Genomic DNA, 21940 nt, shown 5'->3' on the forward strand with positions numbered 1-21940 from the left:
TGTATAGCGTGATATCTAGTTCAGTTACTTTTAGCTATCACAAATTTGTTATGGATGAATGGATAACTAACAAAAGTTCACCGAAGAATATCTTCTCTAAGTGCAAATATAGTGAGTAAGATATTTTGTCTGGTCAACAGCTGCTCGTGAAGCATTTATGTAGTTGCCAACAGTCCTTATCCTTTCAACAGGAGCAGCTAAGTTTCCTTTGCAATATTGCTGTCACGAGGCGTACCTCTGAGAAACAGAACATGGAGCAGAGGTCTGCAGGGCACTGTTGAGCTGCCATCCCTTTTCATTAGTCCAGAAGCCACAACCTGGAAAGTCTCATAGCAGAAAACAAAACAAAACATGGGGGGGAAAAAAAAAAAGGAAAGAACATGCATTTTGTGTGCATTTGAAAAAGAAGCTGATGATAGCATTATCATGAGAAAGCATTAAAGGTTATCAATTTGACATTGCATATGCTCTTTAGCAAATACACAGTTTGAGTATTGGCAGTAGGTATTTCAGATGGTCTTCTGATGATTCTTCTTTAGAGAGTTTCAGCCTTGCAGTTTTCATGTTGCAGTAATTTCTTTGTCTCTTCAGCAGCTCTTTTCCAGCTGTCTTCATTCCTTCCCCATGAGATCAGAATCAAATTTGAATGCCGTGAATCTTCTTTTTTTTTTTTTTTTTTTTGCTGTGTTCTCTATTTTTTCCTACTCTTTCTCAGTCCCCTATCAAAGTCTAGGTTTGTAGCAGCATGTCTCAGATCCAAAGAACTATAAATTGGTTCTGGATTAAACAGAGCATGAAAAGGACACCAGCCCCCACCTTTATCCGCTATTCTGCCTCTGCAGTGTTGGCAAAAAGGCCCAGCACAGTCTTATGCCTTCCCTCTCCCTCCTCACTCAAATCCTCCACAGCAAGCCAGACTTGGCCTGTTGGCTCCCTGAACCTCTACAGCCAGCATGAGGATTCCCAAAGCAGAAGAACTTCAGCACTGTACACTACCAGTATTAGAAGCCCCGTCCCCTGGAGCCCATTGTGAGGCACAGGGCAGGCACCACCCTTCTTCCCTGAAATGTTGCTTGCGACAGCACCATTCTCTATCCCCTCCTGTTCCATTTGGATGGTTCTCATCCCTGCTTTGAATTTTGCTTCTTTAAACAAACAAACAAATAAACAAACAAAACAAACATTCTCTGCACACTCTAAGAAGTACTCCAACCCCAGGACTCTTTGAGCACTTAGGTACAGATACAACTCTTTGTAACCATAGTTGTGGAAGTACATTTTTCCTGAGTGTTAGCTACAAATAAAGCGTAAAAGTTTAAACACAGATGTCATTTTCAGCAGCTTGATTGTTTTTTTCCATAAATTTGACATTTAATTTCAAACCTTTGCGACCTTGTAAAGCCATTCCTGCTATTTACCTCCACAACATACCCAGTATGGGTATGTGGCAATTATAAGTAGAGCTCTAGAGCGTATTTTCAGCAATTAAAGCAATTTAGATAACTAGGAAACAAGATTGTGAAGTTCAGCAAAGACAAACATCAAGTCCTGTGCCTTCCTTTCTATTCAGTGTGAAAAGTTGCCTCTTACTATGGGCAAATAACATATTTTTGACTGCTGTCTCTCACACTAGTGTTAATTTTGGCCAGAAAACATATTTGCTACCAGACTCAAAATAAGAAGAAAGGAGAAAAAGGAAGAGAATTTAATCAAGGGAAGCTAAGGATCAGGAAAATAAAAATATACTGTGCTAAAGATCGATGACACATGATGTCTCTAAAGGGGATGATTCTTTAATTGACTTTCTGGCTATTCTGCTTCAAGGGAAATAGACCCACATTATAATTCTTATCACATAATTCTCTACAGAAATTACAATAACATAAGTGAAAGACAGCTCTTACCATATTTGAAAAATTTTCACTCAAGAGCTTGCCGAGGCCCTGGCTTTGGGGGTTTTTTGGTTAGTTCTGTCACTTTTTTGGCTAATAACCTGATGAAACAAGATTGATAGAACTGTATGGAGCTCCCCCTGCCTCAGCTTCTCTTTCCTAAGTCCATTAGTAAATTCGTAACTTGTTGGTTCAACCAAGTTCAGACGAGGGAGGGAAATCTTCATTACTGTCTCCAAATTTCGGAAGTCAGGAGCAGTTCTCATCTCCCAGATGCATACATGCCTCCAACCCCAGCCGCTCCCAGTTTATGGTAGCAAGGACAGAAGAAATCAATGGTTCAGACTTATTCTTTTTTTTCCTGCCAAATCAGTGACCACATAGTTTGTTTTTATTACTGCTTTTTATTTAGTTATGGCAACGTTCATTCATTCCTGCTTTTCTTCTTTTTCAATCAAGTATTTTACATTCCAGGCTAATAAGAAATAACATTTAAAAACAACTTAATAAGCTCCATCAGATTGCTTCTAAGGTTATTAGTCCATGACATCATTTTGAGACAGCAGGTAACTCTCACGCCACGTAGTTTTTTCTAGAATCCAGTCTGAATACTCAGCAACTTTTGTGTAGACACCTGGCTGCCTGGGGCGAGCACACCCTTCACCCCAGCTGGTGATGCCCACCAGATACCACACCTCCTCATGCTTGCAGGACAGTGGCCCTCCTGAATCTCCCTGCATCACAGGAAAAAGAGCATGCAAGGAATAGCTTTTGTCAGCATGTCTCTCTCAAAGAAAGCTTTGAAATGCTTAAAACCAGCATCATTCAGCTTTAAGACCAGCACAACTCCCTGGATTTCCATTTCTTTTGCTTAGGGCTAATGAACAGTGTACTGAAGCAAGTTTCCTGTTTTTCAGTAAATTACTGAAGTACGTTTTCTGTTTTTCTAGTAAATGAACTTCTCAATACTATTCAGTCAATGCAAAAAATTTCCCCTTCCCATTAAGGTTCAGAACCACTGTGTTTAGGTTTGTTCATTTTTTGTTTGATATGCTTTTTTAAAAAATTATCTACATACATTTCTTTAAAACCCAATAAAGACTACATGTTTAAGTGAGAAAAACGGTAAATTTGGCAATGTTTTCTCTTGTGACCTTGGTTTTAGTACACAAACCTGAGTCTACGTAGCTTGTCTTGTTTGAGTGACTCTGTCTCCCTGAGGATAAAACACCCTTCTGTTTTCTTTTTTTATTCCTAACTGTTCTTTCTGAACATAAGGTTCTTTAGTGTAGCTGTTATGAGTTGTTGAGGCAGTAGCAAGTGTGTTATTTTTATAAAACAGCATCTTCGTGTTCTGGTACACAGTAGCAGATAAAGAAAGCTTAAGAATAGAGGGAAAAATACTTCCCAGCTCCAAGTATTTTTATTCCTAATTACTTAATATCAATCACAGTAACAGCAACAGTTAAACATAAACATGTTAGCTGTTAAATGCTTAAAGCAAATATACTGTTAGCGAAATTAATCTTACTAATCAGACAATTTTCTTCTCGCATAAATTAGCTCAGAATATTTAAATCAATGTGAGTGCATGAGTTTACACTCGAGCAGAGAATTTGACTCACTGAATTCATGCTGTTGTGACATTTTCAGTTCTAATAATGAACAGATCAGTTTGCTCAAGTTGTCTTTAGCCTTAGATCTCCTGTGCATTTTAATAGCATTGCTAGCACTGTCCCTTCTGGTTTGTTGACAGTGAATACTTTCAAATAAGCTTTCATATACTGTAGGTCATGTTGAGTAATAAAAGCATCACATAGGAAATCTGCTTTTATTGGAGAAATGCTTTGAGATATGATACTTGCTCTCTTTGGATTTCTGATACTCTGAAGGATTACTCTTTTTTTCCCTAAATGGATGAGACACACATACTAAGAGTTTCTTATCCATGAAATCTATCCTTAACGATTTCAGTGTCACATCAGAAATTTTTTGAACATATGTTAATTTTCAGTGCTTTTGACATGCGAAGTGACAATTTGAACAAAAGCTAAAGGCAATTAAAAAACAATTACAGTACTTAATATCTCAACACATGGTTGGAATATATGAGTCCATGCTACTTATTTTCATTACCTTACAAGCATCCCTTCCACCTTCATCATAGCCAGCACAGATTACTTTGTCACTTATTCTGCGCTTCCGGTACCTTGCCTGGCATTCCTCTTTTGACATTAGAGGAACAGTAGCCTTCTGAAGAATGTCTTCTACTCGACCTGTGTAATAGGCAGTATGAACAGAGAAATGTTTACTTCTAACAAAAAAAAATTTAAAATTACCCTCTAGAAATCCCCATATCTTGTTATTAAAAAGATAGAGGCCGCTGTTTTTATATGTTCATGACACTGTTTTTCCTTTTTTTGTGGTTGTCTGTTAATTTGAATGTTTTTATAATGACATTCTGTGTCTCATGACCAGGCAAGTTTCAAAACTCCGTTGTGAATCACAATGAATCCTCATATGAGGACAGCTACCAGGACATCGGCCCTTGCAACTTGTCCTCCCGCTGAAAGCATTGCTCTGTATTACTAACATCTATTTTTTAGTAGTGTGTTACGATAGGATTGGAACTCAGTTGGCGAATCTGTGCTGATCCAAGCTCAAGTAGATTTCAGAGGTTAAACAAGAGTGCTGGAGAGCTGCATTTTCTTAGAAATTAACAGAAGTAATTAGCCTATAAATATCCACCTAAATTTATTAGGTTTCACATTGAACTCTAATCTTTAAACAGGAAAGTGTATAAAAATGCATTTATATATAAAAATACATGAAAGTGATAGATATTAATAAGTAAAGGTAAATAAAGGCTTAGATAACTATCGGCTACTTGGCCTACCTCCACATAAAATCAAAATAGCTCAAATCTTATCTGCTATTAAAACACAAAGGTGATTATCACTGTTTATAATCTACCTTCAGAATCATAAAAGCAACATACTTTGATCTCTGTTTTCTGAAGTCCTATGAATATTATGAACCCTTAAAAAAAGCATGGATTATGTGCAGACTGTAATTCAATATCCCTCAATTCAGTGACAGGTCTGCTGGCTTTTTTCTGCTGGAAACACAAAAAGGAGTGTGTATTCCAGATATACACTGGGTTTTGCCAGTACATTAAGCTAGAATCTAAAGAAATTTATCTGAGGGCTGAGCAGGATCTACTTAAGATTGCATTCTTACAGATTTCAAATTACTGAATCAAAAAAAGTTTTAAATTTTTGTCAGGGTCAGTTCCAATTTTTATTGGAACATGGAGTTATTTAGTGATAATTTTATACGTTTCCTATATGTTTTATGATGTTCTCATAGAATAAGAGTCTAATTAGTTACATTAAACTCCTGATAGTAGTAGTCATGAGCATAATAGAATTTTCTTTTAAAAAAAAATCACCGCAACAAAACAAAATATGGCCTGACTCTGCTTAAACGTCTGTCAGTGTAAAGCAGGGAAGTGACAAATGAGATCAAACAAGTTATACAACTACTACTGGAATAACTGACATCAGAATCACAGATTAAAACCATGAGCTCAGATATTCTTTTTGCAACATCTTTGGTTTGGAGATTTTCTTCATCCAATTTGACTTGCAAATGAATGTTTCTCAGTAAAAATAAAAAAGTAATAATAACATCTTTTCCTTGTACATGCATAATGAGCTGAAATCAAAAGGTCTTGTTGTACCTAGTATCCTTAAATTACTCTCACCCTCTCTCCTTTTACACAGCCATGGCAGACGAGATGCATTAAGTCACTAAACTTAACTCACTTCCAAACTCCCCAAAATGCTCAGAGTTTGTAAATAGAAAGATTAGACCACAAAATTGTTCTAAAGAATATATCGATAAGATCTGGAGTAGGTAATCTACAGCTTCACCGTTTACTGTAATTCATCTCAATATATTACCTCATAACTGGAAGTCTATTTGAGAGCACACAAGGTGATGTGAAATTAGGTAACTTGCAGCATTTGATTACCTGCAGCAGAAAAGCTTTACGATGTAAAGAATAAATGTAGACTACCGGTATACAGTAACAGTTATATTCATGCCTGTTAACTCTGATGACTGTTGTCAACTCGTTTAACCAAATCTGTGAGCGAAAGCATGTCCTTCGTGTAGCCTATGATCACTGTTCTTCGTTTCAAGGCTCAAGAAGGTTTTCTGGTGAGATGTGGAATTTTTTTTGGGGCTGTGTGTTTTTTTAACCATGTGAATTTCGCAAATACAAGAGCTCACTCTTTAAGTATTTATCAGTACCTTTTTCTTTCCTGTAACCCCATCCAGTTACCCAACAGTCGGTATAAAGTATATTAGCATCTTCTTTTGAAGGCAGGCAAATAGGTAGCTGAAGATCTAAAATATGATTTAAAATATTAGTTTGACAATCAGAGATAACTGCAACAAGAAGTTTTTGTTGCACCTATGTAATCCTTGATGATAGTCTCCATGTTATGCTTTGTCCCGTACACTATATAGTATTCCAGTCACATAAATGAATGCCACCCATTTTCTTTTCAAAGCCAACAGAATGAGATTCTCCTCAAACCCCAGTAACTATGCTGAAGGAAGTCAGCCCAGGTGCCATGCACTGCCATACCAATACCAGCCCTGTGTCATCCTGCACATTTTCAGAATTCCTCTGAAATACTTACCAGTAAAATTCATAGGTTTATCAAGTTTCATTAAAGCAATGTCATATCCAGTCCGTGCATATTTATACTGCGGGTGAACAATAATCTCTTCCACTTTGAAGAAGGGTGTATCCTCATTTATTTCTGACTGTTTTAAAATACCAGAATAAACACGCCAAATGTCGGGATTCGCGAGACTGAGGGGAAAAGACAAACAATGTGTGGCAAAAGATTTGCACTGATTTAGACTTTGTGTACAGATACCAATATCTTCCACTACTCCTTAGCGTACAGTGAATAGCACTGGGTCATTCTTACCATTTTTTATTTTCACACTCTCAAAACTAAAAAAAGGTTCATTTTCTCCACTCCTTTCACTTCTTCTTTCTATGTCTCTCCTATTCACATCTTCACCCCCATATCATTTTTCTTTCTCCTTTATGTTCAGACTCTCATTATCCTGATTTTTCTTCATCTTCCTTCTCTTCCTATCTTCTTTTATTTTCTTTTAATTTTTTTTTTCCAGTTTTCAAGAGCCTAATGGAAGCCTTGAAGTAGCCAATGTGATTTTTTTCTAGTAATGAAAATATGGTTGGGACTATAAATTCAAGTAGATTCTATTGTGACATCTATTTATTAGGAAAATGACACTAGCCACGTAAATACAGATTAGAAATTGTAATATCATAGACCTATATAAAAAGTTCCAATTAATCTTTATTATTTCAACTTTACTTTGAACAATTTTAAAGGATATTTCACTGTGATATTCTACTATTAAGGCAATCTAGAAGTTCTGTTACATGCAGGGAAGAAGAGGCAAAACTTCTCTTAAATTTTGTGAAAATTTTGTGAAAATTTTGCGAAAATTTTGCAGATGTCAGAGGTGGATTCATAAATATTAATGAGGCTCAATGATTTCATAGTCTCTGTTTCTATTTTTATTTTGCAAGCATGTCTTCTCCCTTTGCCTTTCATAACATTGGTAACCTCTACACTGGATAACAGGTAGAGAATTATTATATTATAATCTACTACTTTGCTTGAGTAAAAATTCCCAATTTTGGACCATGTTGCTAGGTCAACATCCTCTTCTTTAAATCATTTTATCTCTTAGCCATCTTTTTCTCCCATCAGACTGCATTATAGCCTTACATTTTTCACTCTGTAAATGACAGGTAAGTACAATCAAACAAAGGAAATCAATCATATGCATGACAATTAAATCAGCTCTTGACAACAGAAGTAATTTCATTACCCAAATCTGATAGTAAAATGATTAATTATACAGACTACACTTGTCAGTGCCAATTAGCACTGTCTTGGGTATTGGCTGTTTTAAATTTGGTTTTTACAGCTGCACTCTTTACTAAAAACAGGATATTGATTGATTGATGGAATTTGGGAAAAAGAACAATTTTAAGGAAAACTAGAACAATTGGGATCTGGATGTTTCATATAATGCACAGATAGTTAGCTCAGGTACCAGAAGCAGACCAATTGGACCCTCAAAGAGGTTTAGTTTTTATCCTGGTCAAATAAGTTAACTTGCTGAGTACTCTGCTGCTGAAGCTATTAGACTAATACCATAAATCTGTGAGATAAGCAATTTAAAGTTTACGAAATCAAATAATCTAGCAACCGTTTTTTCTTGATAGATGAAATGGTATTACAGTAAGAAAAAGTTTATATCACATGAGAACATCTAAGTTTATGTAATTATCTGGTGTTCACTTTAGAAATTCATCTTCTAGATGCATTAAAATAGGTTAGCATTAGTAACACAATACTGTACCACAAAGGGACAAAGTATGTAGTTACATTAAGAATATGAATTGTCTACCTTAGAAGTCCATCTTTTGGTTACATTGAAACAGCTTCTTTTACTCTAGACCTCATTTTTATTTTTCTGAAAGTTGGATCTGAACTTATCTCACACAGTAGATGAAGTTTTTTACATTTAGGCCTCACCTCATGACACAGTGTGCAGCCGTAAGGATCCACTGGTTGCTGATAATAGAGCCCCCGCAGAGATGTCTCTGACGAGACAGCTTCACGTGCAAGCTGACTTGCCATGGCCATTCACCAGGGGAAGAGTCCATCCCTCCAACGACTCTAATAGTTGTTGCAGAGTGCTGCATACACACTACAGAAATTATTCAAAACTGTGCTTAATTGCACTCAACAATGAAAAATGAAGATGAGACTAGTGCTGACCCCTGAGTAGGGACTGATCTATTGCAAACAAGGTGAGACACCATACATTCATATCCCTTTGATATTTATGATCATAAAATCTATTCAAATCAAGCTCACGGTGCTACCGTTGGTGTTTACAATGTGTGGACGTGGCCAGCTTCATTTTTTCAAAACCCTTTAACTTTACAAGGCATCCTGTTGGGACAAGGCAACCAATACAATGCAACTGACTTAGGAAAAAAACAAAGGAGAGGTTTTGGCTTCCTGTACTGAAATCAGTTACGCACTGCCTCTTTTTCATTAAATCGGTTTTACTTACCAGTACTGGCTTTTTTTTTACATAATCTTAGTGAGTATCCAGAGATCCTTCCCAGTCCATGTACTATTTCCACTGGAGATCCATTTGAGGACATTCTTAGGTGGCACTCACACTTTCTGCCAGTGAATTAATGCAAAGATTCAGTTTGTACTTCCATGCAGAACACATATGTTAGCCTCACGCCAAGTTTGAAGAATGATTATTTCAGCAGTCATTAAACATTTCTAAAAAATATATCTCACCTTTCCTCATTGCATGAATCTTGGAGGGGAAAGTAGGTGAAAAATTGGCAGCGGATCACATCTGTGCAAACCTGCTGACAGGCTCTGTGTCCTTTAGTATAAGTGACATTGAGTTCATCTCCCAAAAAATTCATATGCATGTAAGTGCGAGAATTGCAGACTGTAAGAATGAGTGCATTTCAAGCATCAGAAAGCCTATTAATCTATTTAATTCAAAATAAGATTTTTTTTTATTGTAATTTATTGTTTACCAGGAACGGATCTTCTGCAATTTAGCAGACCAAAACCTGACACAGCGTTTTCTTGTGATATAAGTGCTTCTGGCAGCCCATTTGTTGATGTCTTCAGAAGGCAAAGGTTTCTAAAATGAAAATTTTTTACAGTAACTAAATCTGTTCTCACATTCTAAAACTTATTTTTTAGGTGCTAGTAAGGAAATGTTCTTCCTTAAATGCGGGGGGAGAGGATCCCTCCCAAGTTTGTATCTATAGAAGTGTTTCATAAAATGCATTCACTAAGTTCATTACTTCACATTAAACTGAGGAGGCTTTTGTAGTTTTGTAAAACAGTATGTGACTCTAACACGAAAGTTGTATGATATTCATATATATGAGGTCCAACACAAAAAAAAATGAGACCGTGCCTGTAACTTTTTTTATTTAACAAATACCAATTATGATCACCTTCAAAATAGTTCCCTTCTGAGTTGACATACAGCTGCATACGATGCTGCCAATGTTCAAAGCAAATCCGTAGATCGTTTTCTAAAAGACTGTTGAATATCTCATCATTTTTGTTTTCACATCTTATACAAAAAAAATGCTGATTTTGAGCACTGACTTGATATTTGGGATCTCTTCACTGTAAGCCTCAGTCAATAACTGAAAAGTTTCTATCACAGATTTATTCAGCTTCACAAGAAACTTGATGTTAACTCTCTGTTCACTCTTGCATACCAGCATTTTCCAACTGAGGTCAAGAAAACATCTATATTTGAACATGCATCCACTCATACCGAGTGAAGTGATCAAGTTGAAACTTGTCTCACTGTGACAGGATAGAACATGTTTTATAACCATCTCTTTGTTTCATCCTCCCACTCTTGGTTCCACAGCTAAAAGGTTAGTCTCAGAGCTTTTTGTGTCAGACCTCATACATGGGAGAGGTGACTTTAGATGACACGTGCAATCTCAGTTTTCCTTCTTCATGAAATTCCTTTGAAATGTTATTCTCCCATTTTGTGTGGAATACAGATTTTTAACTATTCTCACTACTACATATGAAAGAAAGAATCTCAGCAGGAATATTTCTAAAATATCTTAATAGTGCTAGGAAATTAGATGCCTCTTTTGATAATTTCATAAAATTCACCTTTAAGGCATCAAAGCAATCTGCAGGGTCACTATCTCTTTGACACGTCTAAGTCTCTTCAGATTACCAATAGACATGCAGATGCAACACAAACCCCCCTTTCACACAGGAAAACAGATGAAATGCCCACAGGAAGTTATGAACTTACGAAGACAAAACACAAGAAACTCTGCATTACTGAAAATAGCCTGCTAGCAAAAATTTCCAGAAGTATAATAAAATAATGGTTAAAAAAAAGACTGAGTAGTTTGTTGTTTGTTTGATTTTATTTTAAATAAACACATCTACTTAAAGAATTAAACTTATTTGTCATATTCACCTTTGGGATGCTATTTGCCATTCCCTGGTAAAGAATGTAAAGAACAAGCACTTCGGAAAATATGTACAAATAGTTTGGCAGACAGAGGTATCAGGAGTGAAAAAACTTGTAATATTTATTCCTGAAAATTCTTGATTTTCAAAAATGTCTGTTTGACAATCTATATAAAACAAGAACAAAATATCAAAATTCCAATTATTTTATGACGTTATCAGAATATTAAGGTTTACAGATTATTCATTTCTATCCTTATTCATCTTTACCTTCCTCTGTGACTGATAAACTGGGAAGATAATACCACATTTTAACCAAAAACTATTTCTCAAGCTCATCTTTGAACATGTAAACTCATGAAGAGGACTACTGAGCAGAGATAAGGTTCATATAGAGAGGAAAAGAAATGACATGTTACAATACATAGATTTGCTAATTTAACAGGGGAGGCTTTAAACGAGGAACAGGGGAGCTCAATGTACAGTTAGGAATAAATGATGGCAAATTAGGCAAAGCCTAAAATAATTAAGGTAATTGGTATATCTAATTATATAAGAGGATCATGAGAAGAATAGGAGAAAAATAATGAGATGATCCTCTTAACGCTTTATTAAACGCCATTTCAAAAGTAGGCAGAAAAAGCAGGCAGAAAAATCAAGGGTAATGTACAGTTGGCCCTCTGACATGACCAAAATCACGTAACAGATGCTTGGCAGGATAATTCATACAATCAGACTGCGGATACAGCAGTTACAGCAAGTACCAACATGTTTTGAAAGAAAAGAATGAGTTGCCTTCTCCAAAAATATATTTGAAGTCCTAGTTAATATCCCAATGCAATAATAAAAAGAGGTAAAAAAGGAATTGACATCATGGAGGATTTTTCTTGAAAATATCAAATTGTAAAAGCAGTAAAACAGTTAAATGATCGAAAACATAAGATTTGGTGACAGTGGGGAATTTCAGCTCTTGAGAAAGTACAGTAACCAAGCCGATACTATCCAATGAGTTAAAGAATCATATTGGGAACATATTACTACAGAAACAGAAAAAGAGTAAAAGGGAGATGTACGGTTTAATGTGACTTCTGGTAATTTGATGAGGTTTTCAAAAAACATAAGCATGAAAGGACAACAATAACAGACGATAATTACATGATAAGAACTGGAAAAAAAATCAGGAGACTAGAAAATAAGAGTCAACTAACTCTTACTATTAGTGGGTAAGGCCCATATTAAGGAGTTCAGGAGAATGGATAATTTCTAAAGAAAATTAGATTTAAAGCACAACTGTGGATTGTAGAAGCCTGGCAAAGCCAACCCATGATCTCAATGATCGTGTTCAGTGATAGTTTGTTCAGTATTCAATGACCTGAAGGAAGGTGATTTGCAAAAGGCAGAAATGCAAACAGCAGAAATGTAAACAAATTGCTATAGATGTACAGCAGCATGTGTGCATAAGGACAAAATCAGAAAGACAAAAATGCAAAATGAAAGGTCAAATAGGAAGGGACAAACTCTTGAAAGAAAAATATACAGTGCCATTTAATCATCATCAAGAAAGGACCTCAGGTTCTGCTCAAGAAAGAAGGAAAGGTAATGGTGAAGGAAAGGTAATGCAAAGGAAACAAGAAAAACTAAAGATCTGCTATTTTTTTCCTCTCTCTTTTTCATGAAAATAACCCTGCAGTTAGATGGTCAACAACATTAGTATTACCGAGCAGAAGGAAGAAGAATGCTCAGAACAGGAAGCAGAGAAATCCTATAATATTGGTGATTTCTGACTGCAAGAACAAGCACAGACACTACTTTCATCACAAATCACCCACAAAACACAGAGTACATCCCTTCACACTAGCCAGTTGTATTGGAAAGCTGCAAGTCTTCACTAAAAATTTCTAAGTGCATACACAGTATAAATAAAATTCTTTAGATCTTCAAAGCAGGCAACTGGTTTTGTAAGACAAATGATAAAAATGGAAAAACTAAAAGGAGCTGAACCTCCTTTGTGCCTGACAGTGCTAACAATATTTGCAAGAATAGGTTTCTATTAGAATTATTTTACACAAGGAAATGTTGATACATATCAGACATAGACTGTGCCTTGTCAGCCATAGCCCTTATAACTGAACTGAACAGAACAGAGATTTTTAAATAGTTACCTATTTCAGAAAGCTGGCATGGCTTCAAAGAGAATCCAGACACAACCTCATCAAGTGCCTTTATGCTGGTTGGAGTTCCTAAACTGGTATGTTTCAAGAAGCATTTTTTACTAAATAACAGAAAATAAAGAAAGTGGTAAGACAATAGGCCATCTTCCTTGGTCTAGACCAATTTCCTGGCCCCAAAATTCCTACCATGGTTCATGTTCTGGCTATGGGCCAGAGTAATCTCCAATCTCCAGAACAGTCTTCAAATGAGGAACAGAGGCAGTTGAACAATGTTTAACTTGTAAAATTGGAAAGATTAACAGTTCAAAACCGGTCCTGATAAAAATTAAAATATTTCTCTGGCTGCTCTGATGATGCAGTTTTCAGAGCAATATACGGAGCAAGATTTAACAGAGCAATAATGCTGCACACCAACCGATATAATTTGCATTTCAGTGTCTCCAGAGGATTTTTATTTTACTTGCCATTATGATAATCAAGTTTGTCTTTCTCACCAATGGATAAATGAAAGCAAATTTACTACAGACATTTTGATATCTGTAAGTTTGCATAAATATTGCAAGGATGACAAGTCAAGGAAAAGTTCTTTCCTTGAATAAATTTTTGCACTTTAGATTGTTCTGAGATTTAGTCACTAAAGCACAGTGATGTCCAAGGAAAGGGATCAAACCCGTATTTACCGAAAGCTTGCATTGTGAAATGTTTCTGAAGCATATGTGAAAAAATGGCATCGGTTGTCATTGGTACATCTTTTTTGACACTGCTGATAGCTGTCAGCCATAGTAACATCATAAATTTTCCCTTCCATATCCAGTCCTATGTGAACATCTAGGCTGCAAGCTGTGAAAATAAAAGAGACAAAGCTCTGAAAACATGCTTCTATTCTTTTCACTAACCCACTCCCTCAAAAGATAGAAGTTTGTATGACATAGTCCTTGTAATCCAGATTACAAGTTCTATACTCACTTCAGTTACATTATACTTCACCTCATACATTTATAGTATCAAAATCAGAAGTATAGAGTAGTATCACATGGCAGAGGAAAAAAACCAGCAGGCTTTGACAGTGCCTCTGCCTACGTGGGAGAGGAGTTCTAACCACTATGGCTGACCATGATGATTATAATCAAAGCAAGAACTCAGGATTAATCCTAAAACATGCTTTCCTATTTCCAAATTCATAGAGCAGTTTAAATTCTGTCCTCATAAGAAACAGACTTCTCTCATTTGAGTCAGATCTAATTTATACTTCACAGAGGGAGGATTGGAACTGTGGGGTTTGAAATAGTTTTCTCCCATGCAGGATGCAGTTTTCACCTTATGGTCAGTGGAGTCTCTTCACAGAACATGAGTCAGTCAGTCACTGGTGGGGTTTTTAAACATATACAGGTAGATTTTAATTTTAATTACATTAGTTTGATTCTAGAGCAACTCCAGTGATGTTAGTCTATATAAAGAATAACAGCCCGCTGAAAATTGCGTTGCTGGGCCAAAGATACTCAGAAATATAAATGCAACAGGATGTTGGCAGGAAAGTTCTTTTGAAAGTCCCGAGTGCTCTCAAAGGCAAGTGGCAAGCAAAAGCAAGCACAGCTGATTTGTCAATAGCTGTAACGGAGAACTTGCATAAGACCCATGTAGCCATGTTATATTGAGGTGCTATACCAAAAAAACCTAAAGAACTAGCCTGACATCTACAAAACAATATTTGGCCTCAAAGTTAATAAATAAATAAATATACTCTTCCTTATTCTGTTTTCCTGCAATACCATGTTAACGTTTAAAGCTGATCTTCTTTTAATAACATCATTGTGATGGTAAAAGTTTAAAACACATTTAAAACAACACATTTTGTAGGCTTTAAATATGCGTGCTGATACCTCACAGGTATAGCATGCTGACACTAAGACTGGGCATAGCACATGTATGCCAGAAGATCCTAATAAATTATTGCACACAATCATGAAGGTAGCAAGATCACTTTGTGAGTATGTATTTCTGGTTTGCTGGACATCTGCTCTACAAAGTTATAAAGCACAGCAATACACGGTGTACGAGCAGCTTGCTGGAGGAGAACTGCAGCAGGAAATAAATCTTTGGAACTGGAACTACCAGCACGTGCTCCCACCTGCTTCTAGCAGATGAATCAGTAACTGCAGGAGCATAATCTCCCCGATACCTCATCTGGGGAGCCTTGGTGGTGGATAGTTTGGGCTGAAGGATGAAACCAGTGGCAGATTTTGTAAGCAGTGCTTGAAAGAGATTTGGCAAAGAGCATACAAATCACTGGTTGACTGCTTCCCTGATTCTATTCCTGTTTTCAAAATGCATCTGCTACATAATATAGGGCACAAAATGCATATGTGTGAATAACCATATCTTACCACTAATTTTGATGTTACACTGTTTTAAGGAATGTCCAGAGATAGCTCCTTCCATATCCACTTTTGGCAGCATTTCCGTATCGCTGTCTTTTAAGTAGCAGGAAAACCTGTGTTTTAAAATGCAGCAATTCACAGCTTTTGCAGTACAACAGAGACTTTTGCAATTGTTTCTCAGGTGAAACGCAGACTACCCAATATACCTCAATATTAAAATCTAGACAGCAAGTGCAATTTGGAGAAAGACTAGGTAGAGTCACATCTGCGTTGTTAGCAATGCTACATTCAGTGGCACATGACACTACTTGATGTGTGTGGGAGCTCTGAGAGGTCTCACTAAAGCGAGAAGTCCAAAGTCTGGAGGATGGAAACGCACTGGGCATAGAAAGGGAGGACAGTTTCATCTTCTCAGGCTACTTAAGTTCTTAATTGTGAGAAAAACATGCAAAAGAGAAAGGGTGGAGGACGGGAGAGGGGACCATAAACAGAGATGTTAAATTGCCCACACTGTCCTTCAGCAATAAATACATGACACAAAGGAGGGAGTGCACAGTCAGTTCTGTTTCCTTGAAAGTTTTGGTATGCAAGTGTGAAAGACCAGTCATTGCCAAATACAATCTTTCAAATTTAAGAAAATTTTCATTTGGATCACTAGAGAAACATTACTATTTTTCCATGGTAACCCTGTAGATTTCCCTGCGTGCCTGTGTTCTGTCAGAATGTTACCAAGTTCCTAAAATTACCACAGGTGACCAGCAAAAGCCACACAAACACAAACATTTTACCTTTTTGCAGGATCTTTAGTCCATGCGGCTGGCAAATAGGTGAAGAGTAGACAGGTAGGATGGTAAGTACACACAATTTGACAGTAATTGGCACTTGGTGTGAAAACTGTAATGAGGTCTCCTCCTTGGAAGTATGTATTTTCATAGATCTGAGTCACACATTCTGATACAGAATAACAAAATGCATAAATTATTAAATTAAAAATGGGAGCGTGCACAGTTCACTAGGAGAGGGTGAAGCCACTGCTCCTCTTCATCATCGACCTCGCTTTTAAGACATTCCTTTGGCAGGAGAAGAGCGTAAGGGGTTGAGTAGCACAGTTCCTCCGAGGCTCTCATCTTTACTCTCCAGCAGAAACAAAACAGTCTGGGATACTCCCCTGGTTCCCCTCCTAATGCCCAATGCTGGAGCTGGTCAGCTTGAGCTGAAGCAGAAGCCCACAAGGCAGATCTACATAGCAGAGAGGGAAGGTACCATCTCACGATAGATATCAGGAGCGGCAGAAGCATTTCCTGAGAGAGGTGAGTATGGCATACCATTGAGAGGAAAACCAGGAGAAGGAAGTGCAAAGAACAAAAAGAGTTTAGAGTTGTATGCGAAGACAGTCTTATTTTGTTCTGGAATGCTCTGAAGCCAGAATCCCAAGCGGTGCCACTGTGCATAGCTTCAATGGCTCCCAGCTTTTTATAAACCTTTTGCTCTCCCACATTTCACCCTGAACACGCCCTGACTTGCTTTACTATGAAGAGAATACTGTTACGGTAGTGTCTCAGGAACTGTCCATAATAAAAATGAGCTTAACTATCACTTCACATCTGTAGGAATTCTTCATCAATCCCATATTGAACTCTGTAAGGAAAACCACACACACCGCAGAGCTTTTTGGAAGGAAACTCAAGTGAAAACATTTTATCTATCTTCTTAATCTGTTACTACGGTGCTAACTGTACTGTATCAAAAACTGTTTAAAATGAAAACAAACTGAATTATCATATTGGAATTTACAGTTTTAAATTATTACATGTTGATTTTATTTCTTAATGTGATTATAAACTATATCTAGGTAATTCTTGTTTCCTACTGTAAAGATTGACTTCTTTACTTGTATTTTTTTATGTATTAAACATTGCCCAGGTGCAAGGCTTTGTGCACCTGGGGCTTTTGTGTGGCTTCTGGTTGGCAATAGGAGATGAAAGAGGAAGGAAGTGTTGTCCAAAGAAGGCACGGTTGTCCATTCCTTCTCCCCAAACTCGCAATGCAGTCAGCTCTTGGTGCAGCTGCAGCAGAGGAACAAGGGCAGCAGCAGGCGCTGCTCCTTTCCCCACAGACACCTGACTGCATGACTGAACCCAAAGGGTTCATGCAGAGGTTATTCTGGCAAAGATCTGTTGAACTGACACTGAGCCTGGAACCCCAGCCCCAACTCAAGAACTTTCCCAGAGGAACTTCTGCTCTTGCACCAATTTCTACACAGAGAAACAGTGCAGGCACAGCAGGACCACCCTATGGACCTGCCGAGAGGCACATATGCATGCGCCCAGCGGGATACAGGCCACGTTTCCCTGTGGGTGACTATTTTTGCTTTGTCCTGCTACTTTTCTCCTTTTTCTCTTTCTCCCCGCCTTATTATTTTCTTATTCTGTCCCTTTATTTTACTGCACCTTTTTTCCCTTTTCCTTGGCACTTTCAGGTGTATTGGATCAAATCTGAGTTTTGTTGTGATTTGTTTGGCGACTTTGACTTGTGTTCAAAGCACATGTTGTGATCTGTGCAGACTGAGACCTGCTTTGCAACTTTGAAAAGTCACACTCAGAGTGTACTGAGTTCTTGTTGTAAAACAACAGATTAAACTGCAGATTGGGATCTGTTTTGTGACTTGGGCTGTGTCCAAAATAAATATTGGATTTGGATTTTAATTTGCCCTGGGGGAGAGTCGTCAGTCTCTCCAGACTCACCAGCAAATACCTGGAAGAAACCTACACCCCCTTCCTGTGGCCAAGCAGGTTGGCAGGGGATGGGCTGTAACACCTGCACATTGGGAAAACATATAATTTACCCAAAAAAAGATGACAAAGTAAGGAATTCTTAGACATATGTGCAAGATCCAAATAAACATCCAAATTTTCTGGTATGCATAATTTCAAGATCTTTCTTTAAAAAATGGTATTTATTATTCTTATTAGAGTTTCTTTACCCAACTTTATTATTAACAGAATAGCATTTTCTATTAGTTAAAACACTAAGCAAATTCTAAAGTCCAAAGGAAAGAATATTGCAATTATTTACTGTATCAGACATTTTGGATATTACTTACCTTCTTCTAGTGTAAATTAAGACCCAGCAAAATTTATTTATGCTGTAAAACTATGTAGCATATAAAATTGTGCCAGTCCTGAAAACCTTAATTTAATAAAAACATTTTCTAGATAATTTTCTTGAACATTTAGTACAAAAATGTTCCAAGATTTTAGTTTAGCTGATATTTCAGAAATCCATGAGAAACACTTCCTTAAATAATACTACATTTATCAAACAGATATTGCTAAAAAGCTGAGTTGCCTAATTGTTACAAGTAATACTTTACTGAATGTAATCCTGTGTTAGCTCTTAGTTATAATTTATAAGTACAGGGCAGGGAAATGCAATGCAATTTTTGTAGTTTGACTTTTGCTAACCGAACCAGATAAATCATTAACACAGACTGACATTTAAAAACATACACAATCACTAATCTTCCAGTATATCAAGAGAATTGTAAAAAATCATTTATGATAAAACAATTGGTTCTGAAGTTATTCATACTTATTGCAATAGCCTTCCAAGCACGATCATACACGGTTGTTACACAGATGACTTTTAGATCGGTAATTTCATGTAGAGCCAATGTGTGAGCAAGACTCAAGGCTGGTGGAGTTTGTTTATTTAAAAAAAAATAGTAAAGAATGTTGGCTCTGAAGCTCAGCTGCTTTCCCCTAGAGAGGCTGCTGGGCTGAGGGCTTCCAGCAAGGTGGCCATCGGTCCTGCCTCCTACCCCAAGAGCAGCATCTGGGAAAGGGCTGAGGCACCTCCGCAGCTGGGAAGGAGCAGTCAGTTTATTCCAGCACTCCCAAACTGAGCCTCTGGCAGCCAGTGCATGTTACTGCAAACTTCAGAGGGCTCTGATTTGTGCTGGGGGGAATCAGGTTAGAGCAAAGTCAGCTGAGAAGCACAGGGCACTGCTTTGCCACCTTAGTCCCCCATCAGCCTCAAAGGGTTCCCTTCCTAAGCTGTTGCAAAAGCTGTTAACATTGCTGTTGTGTCACTCTCAGACCATCAGGGGAAACTGCCCGTAGCATGGTCTCATGAGTGCTGGGTCAGGTGACAGCACAGCAGGGGCAGAAGGACAATGTCAGTAAAGCCCAACAGAAACTTCCACGTCAGGCAATAGGGTTATGCGAGTTACCCAGACTCGACAGAGCACAACCCAGCAGAACAAAGACAGCTGTCTTGGGATCAGACTGCAGTTGCTAATCATCTCCCCTTCTACAAGAGTGTGTTACTCTGCGTGCCTGTCTTAGGAATTTTATATACACTTACCACTATAAACGGAAGCAAGTAAGAAAATTAAATTAAAAGTCTGATAAATCCAAATCATCCTAAAAAAAACCACAAAATCATTGTTTAGGTTATGTTTAATAAAGAGTGTATAATTAATTTTATAAAGTACCACAAGGTATATCACTGATTTACACTTGTACTGTTGCACCATTAATTCAAAATGACATTGAGAATTACCAATTACAGCTGTGATACACAGTTATGGCATATATAAAGCAGCATAAAAGAGCAACAAATGTTTGTTTGAGAAGGAATAAAGTTTATAAGAACTAAGGAGAATTTGTGTTTCATTTTACAACAGAATATTCCATCAAAATGTCATTATTAATCCTGTTAGTTAAGTGGATACTATTATCAACTTCGCAAACAAATGACTCACACTCACTGCTCCTGGTATACGTTATGTGAATTATAAACTATTTCTTTTTTTTCACGTGCTACAACTTAAACTGTGAAAGAATCAAACAAATTAATCACACAACACAATCCACAAATAAATCAACATACACTGTCTTGTTGCTATGAAAACCTTTCATGAATATCAGTTGTGATAATGATTACATACCTGAACACAGAGTAGGTCTGGATGAATGGATAAGGTTTATGCTCTACTAAAAAAAAAAAAAAAAGTCAACAGTTTGTGTTAAATATTACTGTGCCTGCAATGCTAACTTATCTTTACTATTTACTTTGAATGGGTACTCTTTCTGTCAATATTGTTTCTGACCTTGGGCAGCATTTTCAGAACATATATCATCCAGACTACACTGAAACTGATGTCCAGGCTTTACAACAGCTGAGCATTTGACTCTTTAGGACATTTTAATATAAAAGGCAAATCCCTGGTTCAGAACAGTCAGAGTATCTGCTACTAGCACAAGAACCTACATAAACAGAGAATGAGATTCATCTCAAGGGTGAATCCTGAGCTGGGGCAGGGCAGGGAATCCACATGAAATCAGTAAGACTACTGACTCCAACCCAGGTAAATGACACCATTATGAAAATACTATAACTGAGGACAGAATCATTGCACGTGTTTTCTTACTATTACACCGTTTTGTTGAGACATTCTCTTGGTAAATAGAGACAGCTATATTCTTCAATTATGCATTCTGTGCTTTTTTTCCTTTAACATCAGTTCAAGTTGTTATTCCTTCCTTTCAACACTGCAGAAATTATCCCACATACATCTTCCAAATAGTTTTACTGTAGCCCTTTCTATGCTTCTGTTCTGTTGTTAGATGCAACTAAGAGCATATTTAGTTTGCCAGAATCCAGATAAAAAGAAAGTGCTTGCAGATAAATGAAATGCAAATGCAACAACAAAAGTCAAAACCAAAAGTTTTGCTTTCCACAATTCATTTTAACAAGCAAAGCAAAATTTCATACCAAAAAAATTCTTTCAAGTCTTAAAAAAAATCTTTCATTTCATAGTGAAATTGCCAAAGGGACAACTGTCTCTCCTCCTCACTCTTTTTCCTCTTTTCTTTTAGATTGAATATGCTGCAAGGACAAATAAATACACTCTACTCAAAAAAAATATAGATCAAAACATTTCCCCCAGCTGTGACACTTCTGAGGTTCCTAATGAAGGAAATGACTTCTCAATAACTTATGGGCCAGCAAGGTCTCTAAATTCTCATTACAGAGGAAGAACTGTCTCAAAGTCTTCACATTCTTCTGTGTATCAAGTTGCTTTGCCCTGGCGTGCTTGTAGGAGAGGACCGCAATGCTCTCAGTACAGCCACTTTCATTTTCATGTGATCCCTTCAGTTTAAGTGTGTAACAGTGACAAGGGAGAGTGCTACTAGGTTTTACCACAAAACATGCTCATAGTTTGTTCCCGTAACATTAAGCATTTTGAGACTAACTGAACTGCAGGAACTGCTCTGATCTTCAGTTCAGACAAGGAGACCTTTCATCTGTCTCAGGGTGGAGAGGTATCAGAATAGGACAGCTCTGGAAAAGCATACTGC

At 37.1% G+C, this 21940-nt stretch overlaps 1 protein-coding gene across 4 annotated transcripts; it reads right to left on the minus strand.

Moving 5' to 3' along the window:
- Nucleotides 1–467: 467 nt before the first annotated feature.
- Nucleotides 468–20573, minus strand: LOC104063496 (coagulation factor XI). 4 transcript variants are annotated; one of them, XM_009565692.2, is made up of 15 exons: nucleotides 20527–20573; nucleotides 19941–19999; nucleotides 16364–16526; nucleotides 15582–15688; nucleotides 13878–14037; nucleotides 13189–13298; nucleotides 11034–11193; nucleotides 9595–9704; nucleotides 9344–9503; nucleotides 9102–9217; nucleotides 8555–8729; nucleotides 6605–6780; nucleotides 6210–6305; nucleotides 4029–4168; nucleotides 468–2626 (listed from the first exon to the last, which is right to left on the minus strand). In XM_009565692.2, exons 2-15 carry the CDS (start codon nucleotides 19996–19998, stop codon nucleotides 2429–2431), a joined length of 1929 nt encoding a protein of 642 aa, XP_009563987.2. In that variant the 5' UTR covers nucleotide 19999; nucleotides 20527–20573; the 3' UTR covers nucleotides 468–2428. The 4 variants fall into 4 exon arrangements, 1 of the variants encoding a protein (XP_009563987.2); XR_008449488.1 differs by lacking the exons at nucleotides 468–2626; nucleotides 4029–4168; nucleotides 6210–6305; nucleotides 6605–6780; nucleotides 9344–9503 and having other exon boundaries at nucleotides 8590–8729; XR_008449490.1 differs by lacking the exons at nucleotides 468–2626; nucleotides 4029–4168; nucleotides 6210–6305; ... (2 more) ...; nucleotides 9344–9503; nucleotides 11034–11193.
- Nucleotides 20574–21940: the final 1367 nt, after the last annotated feature.

Source organism: Cuculus canorus, chromosome 4 (genome assembly GCF_017976375.1).
Source record: "Cuculus canorus isolate bCucCan1 chromosome 4, bCucCan1.pri, whole genome shotgun sequence".
Classification (NCBI taxonomy): domain Eukaryota; kingdom Metazoa; phylum Chordata; class Aves; order Cuculiformes; family Cuculidae; genus Cuculus; species Cuculus canorus.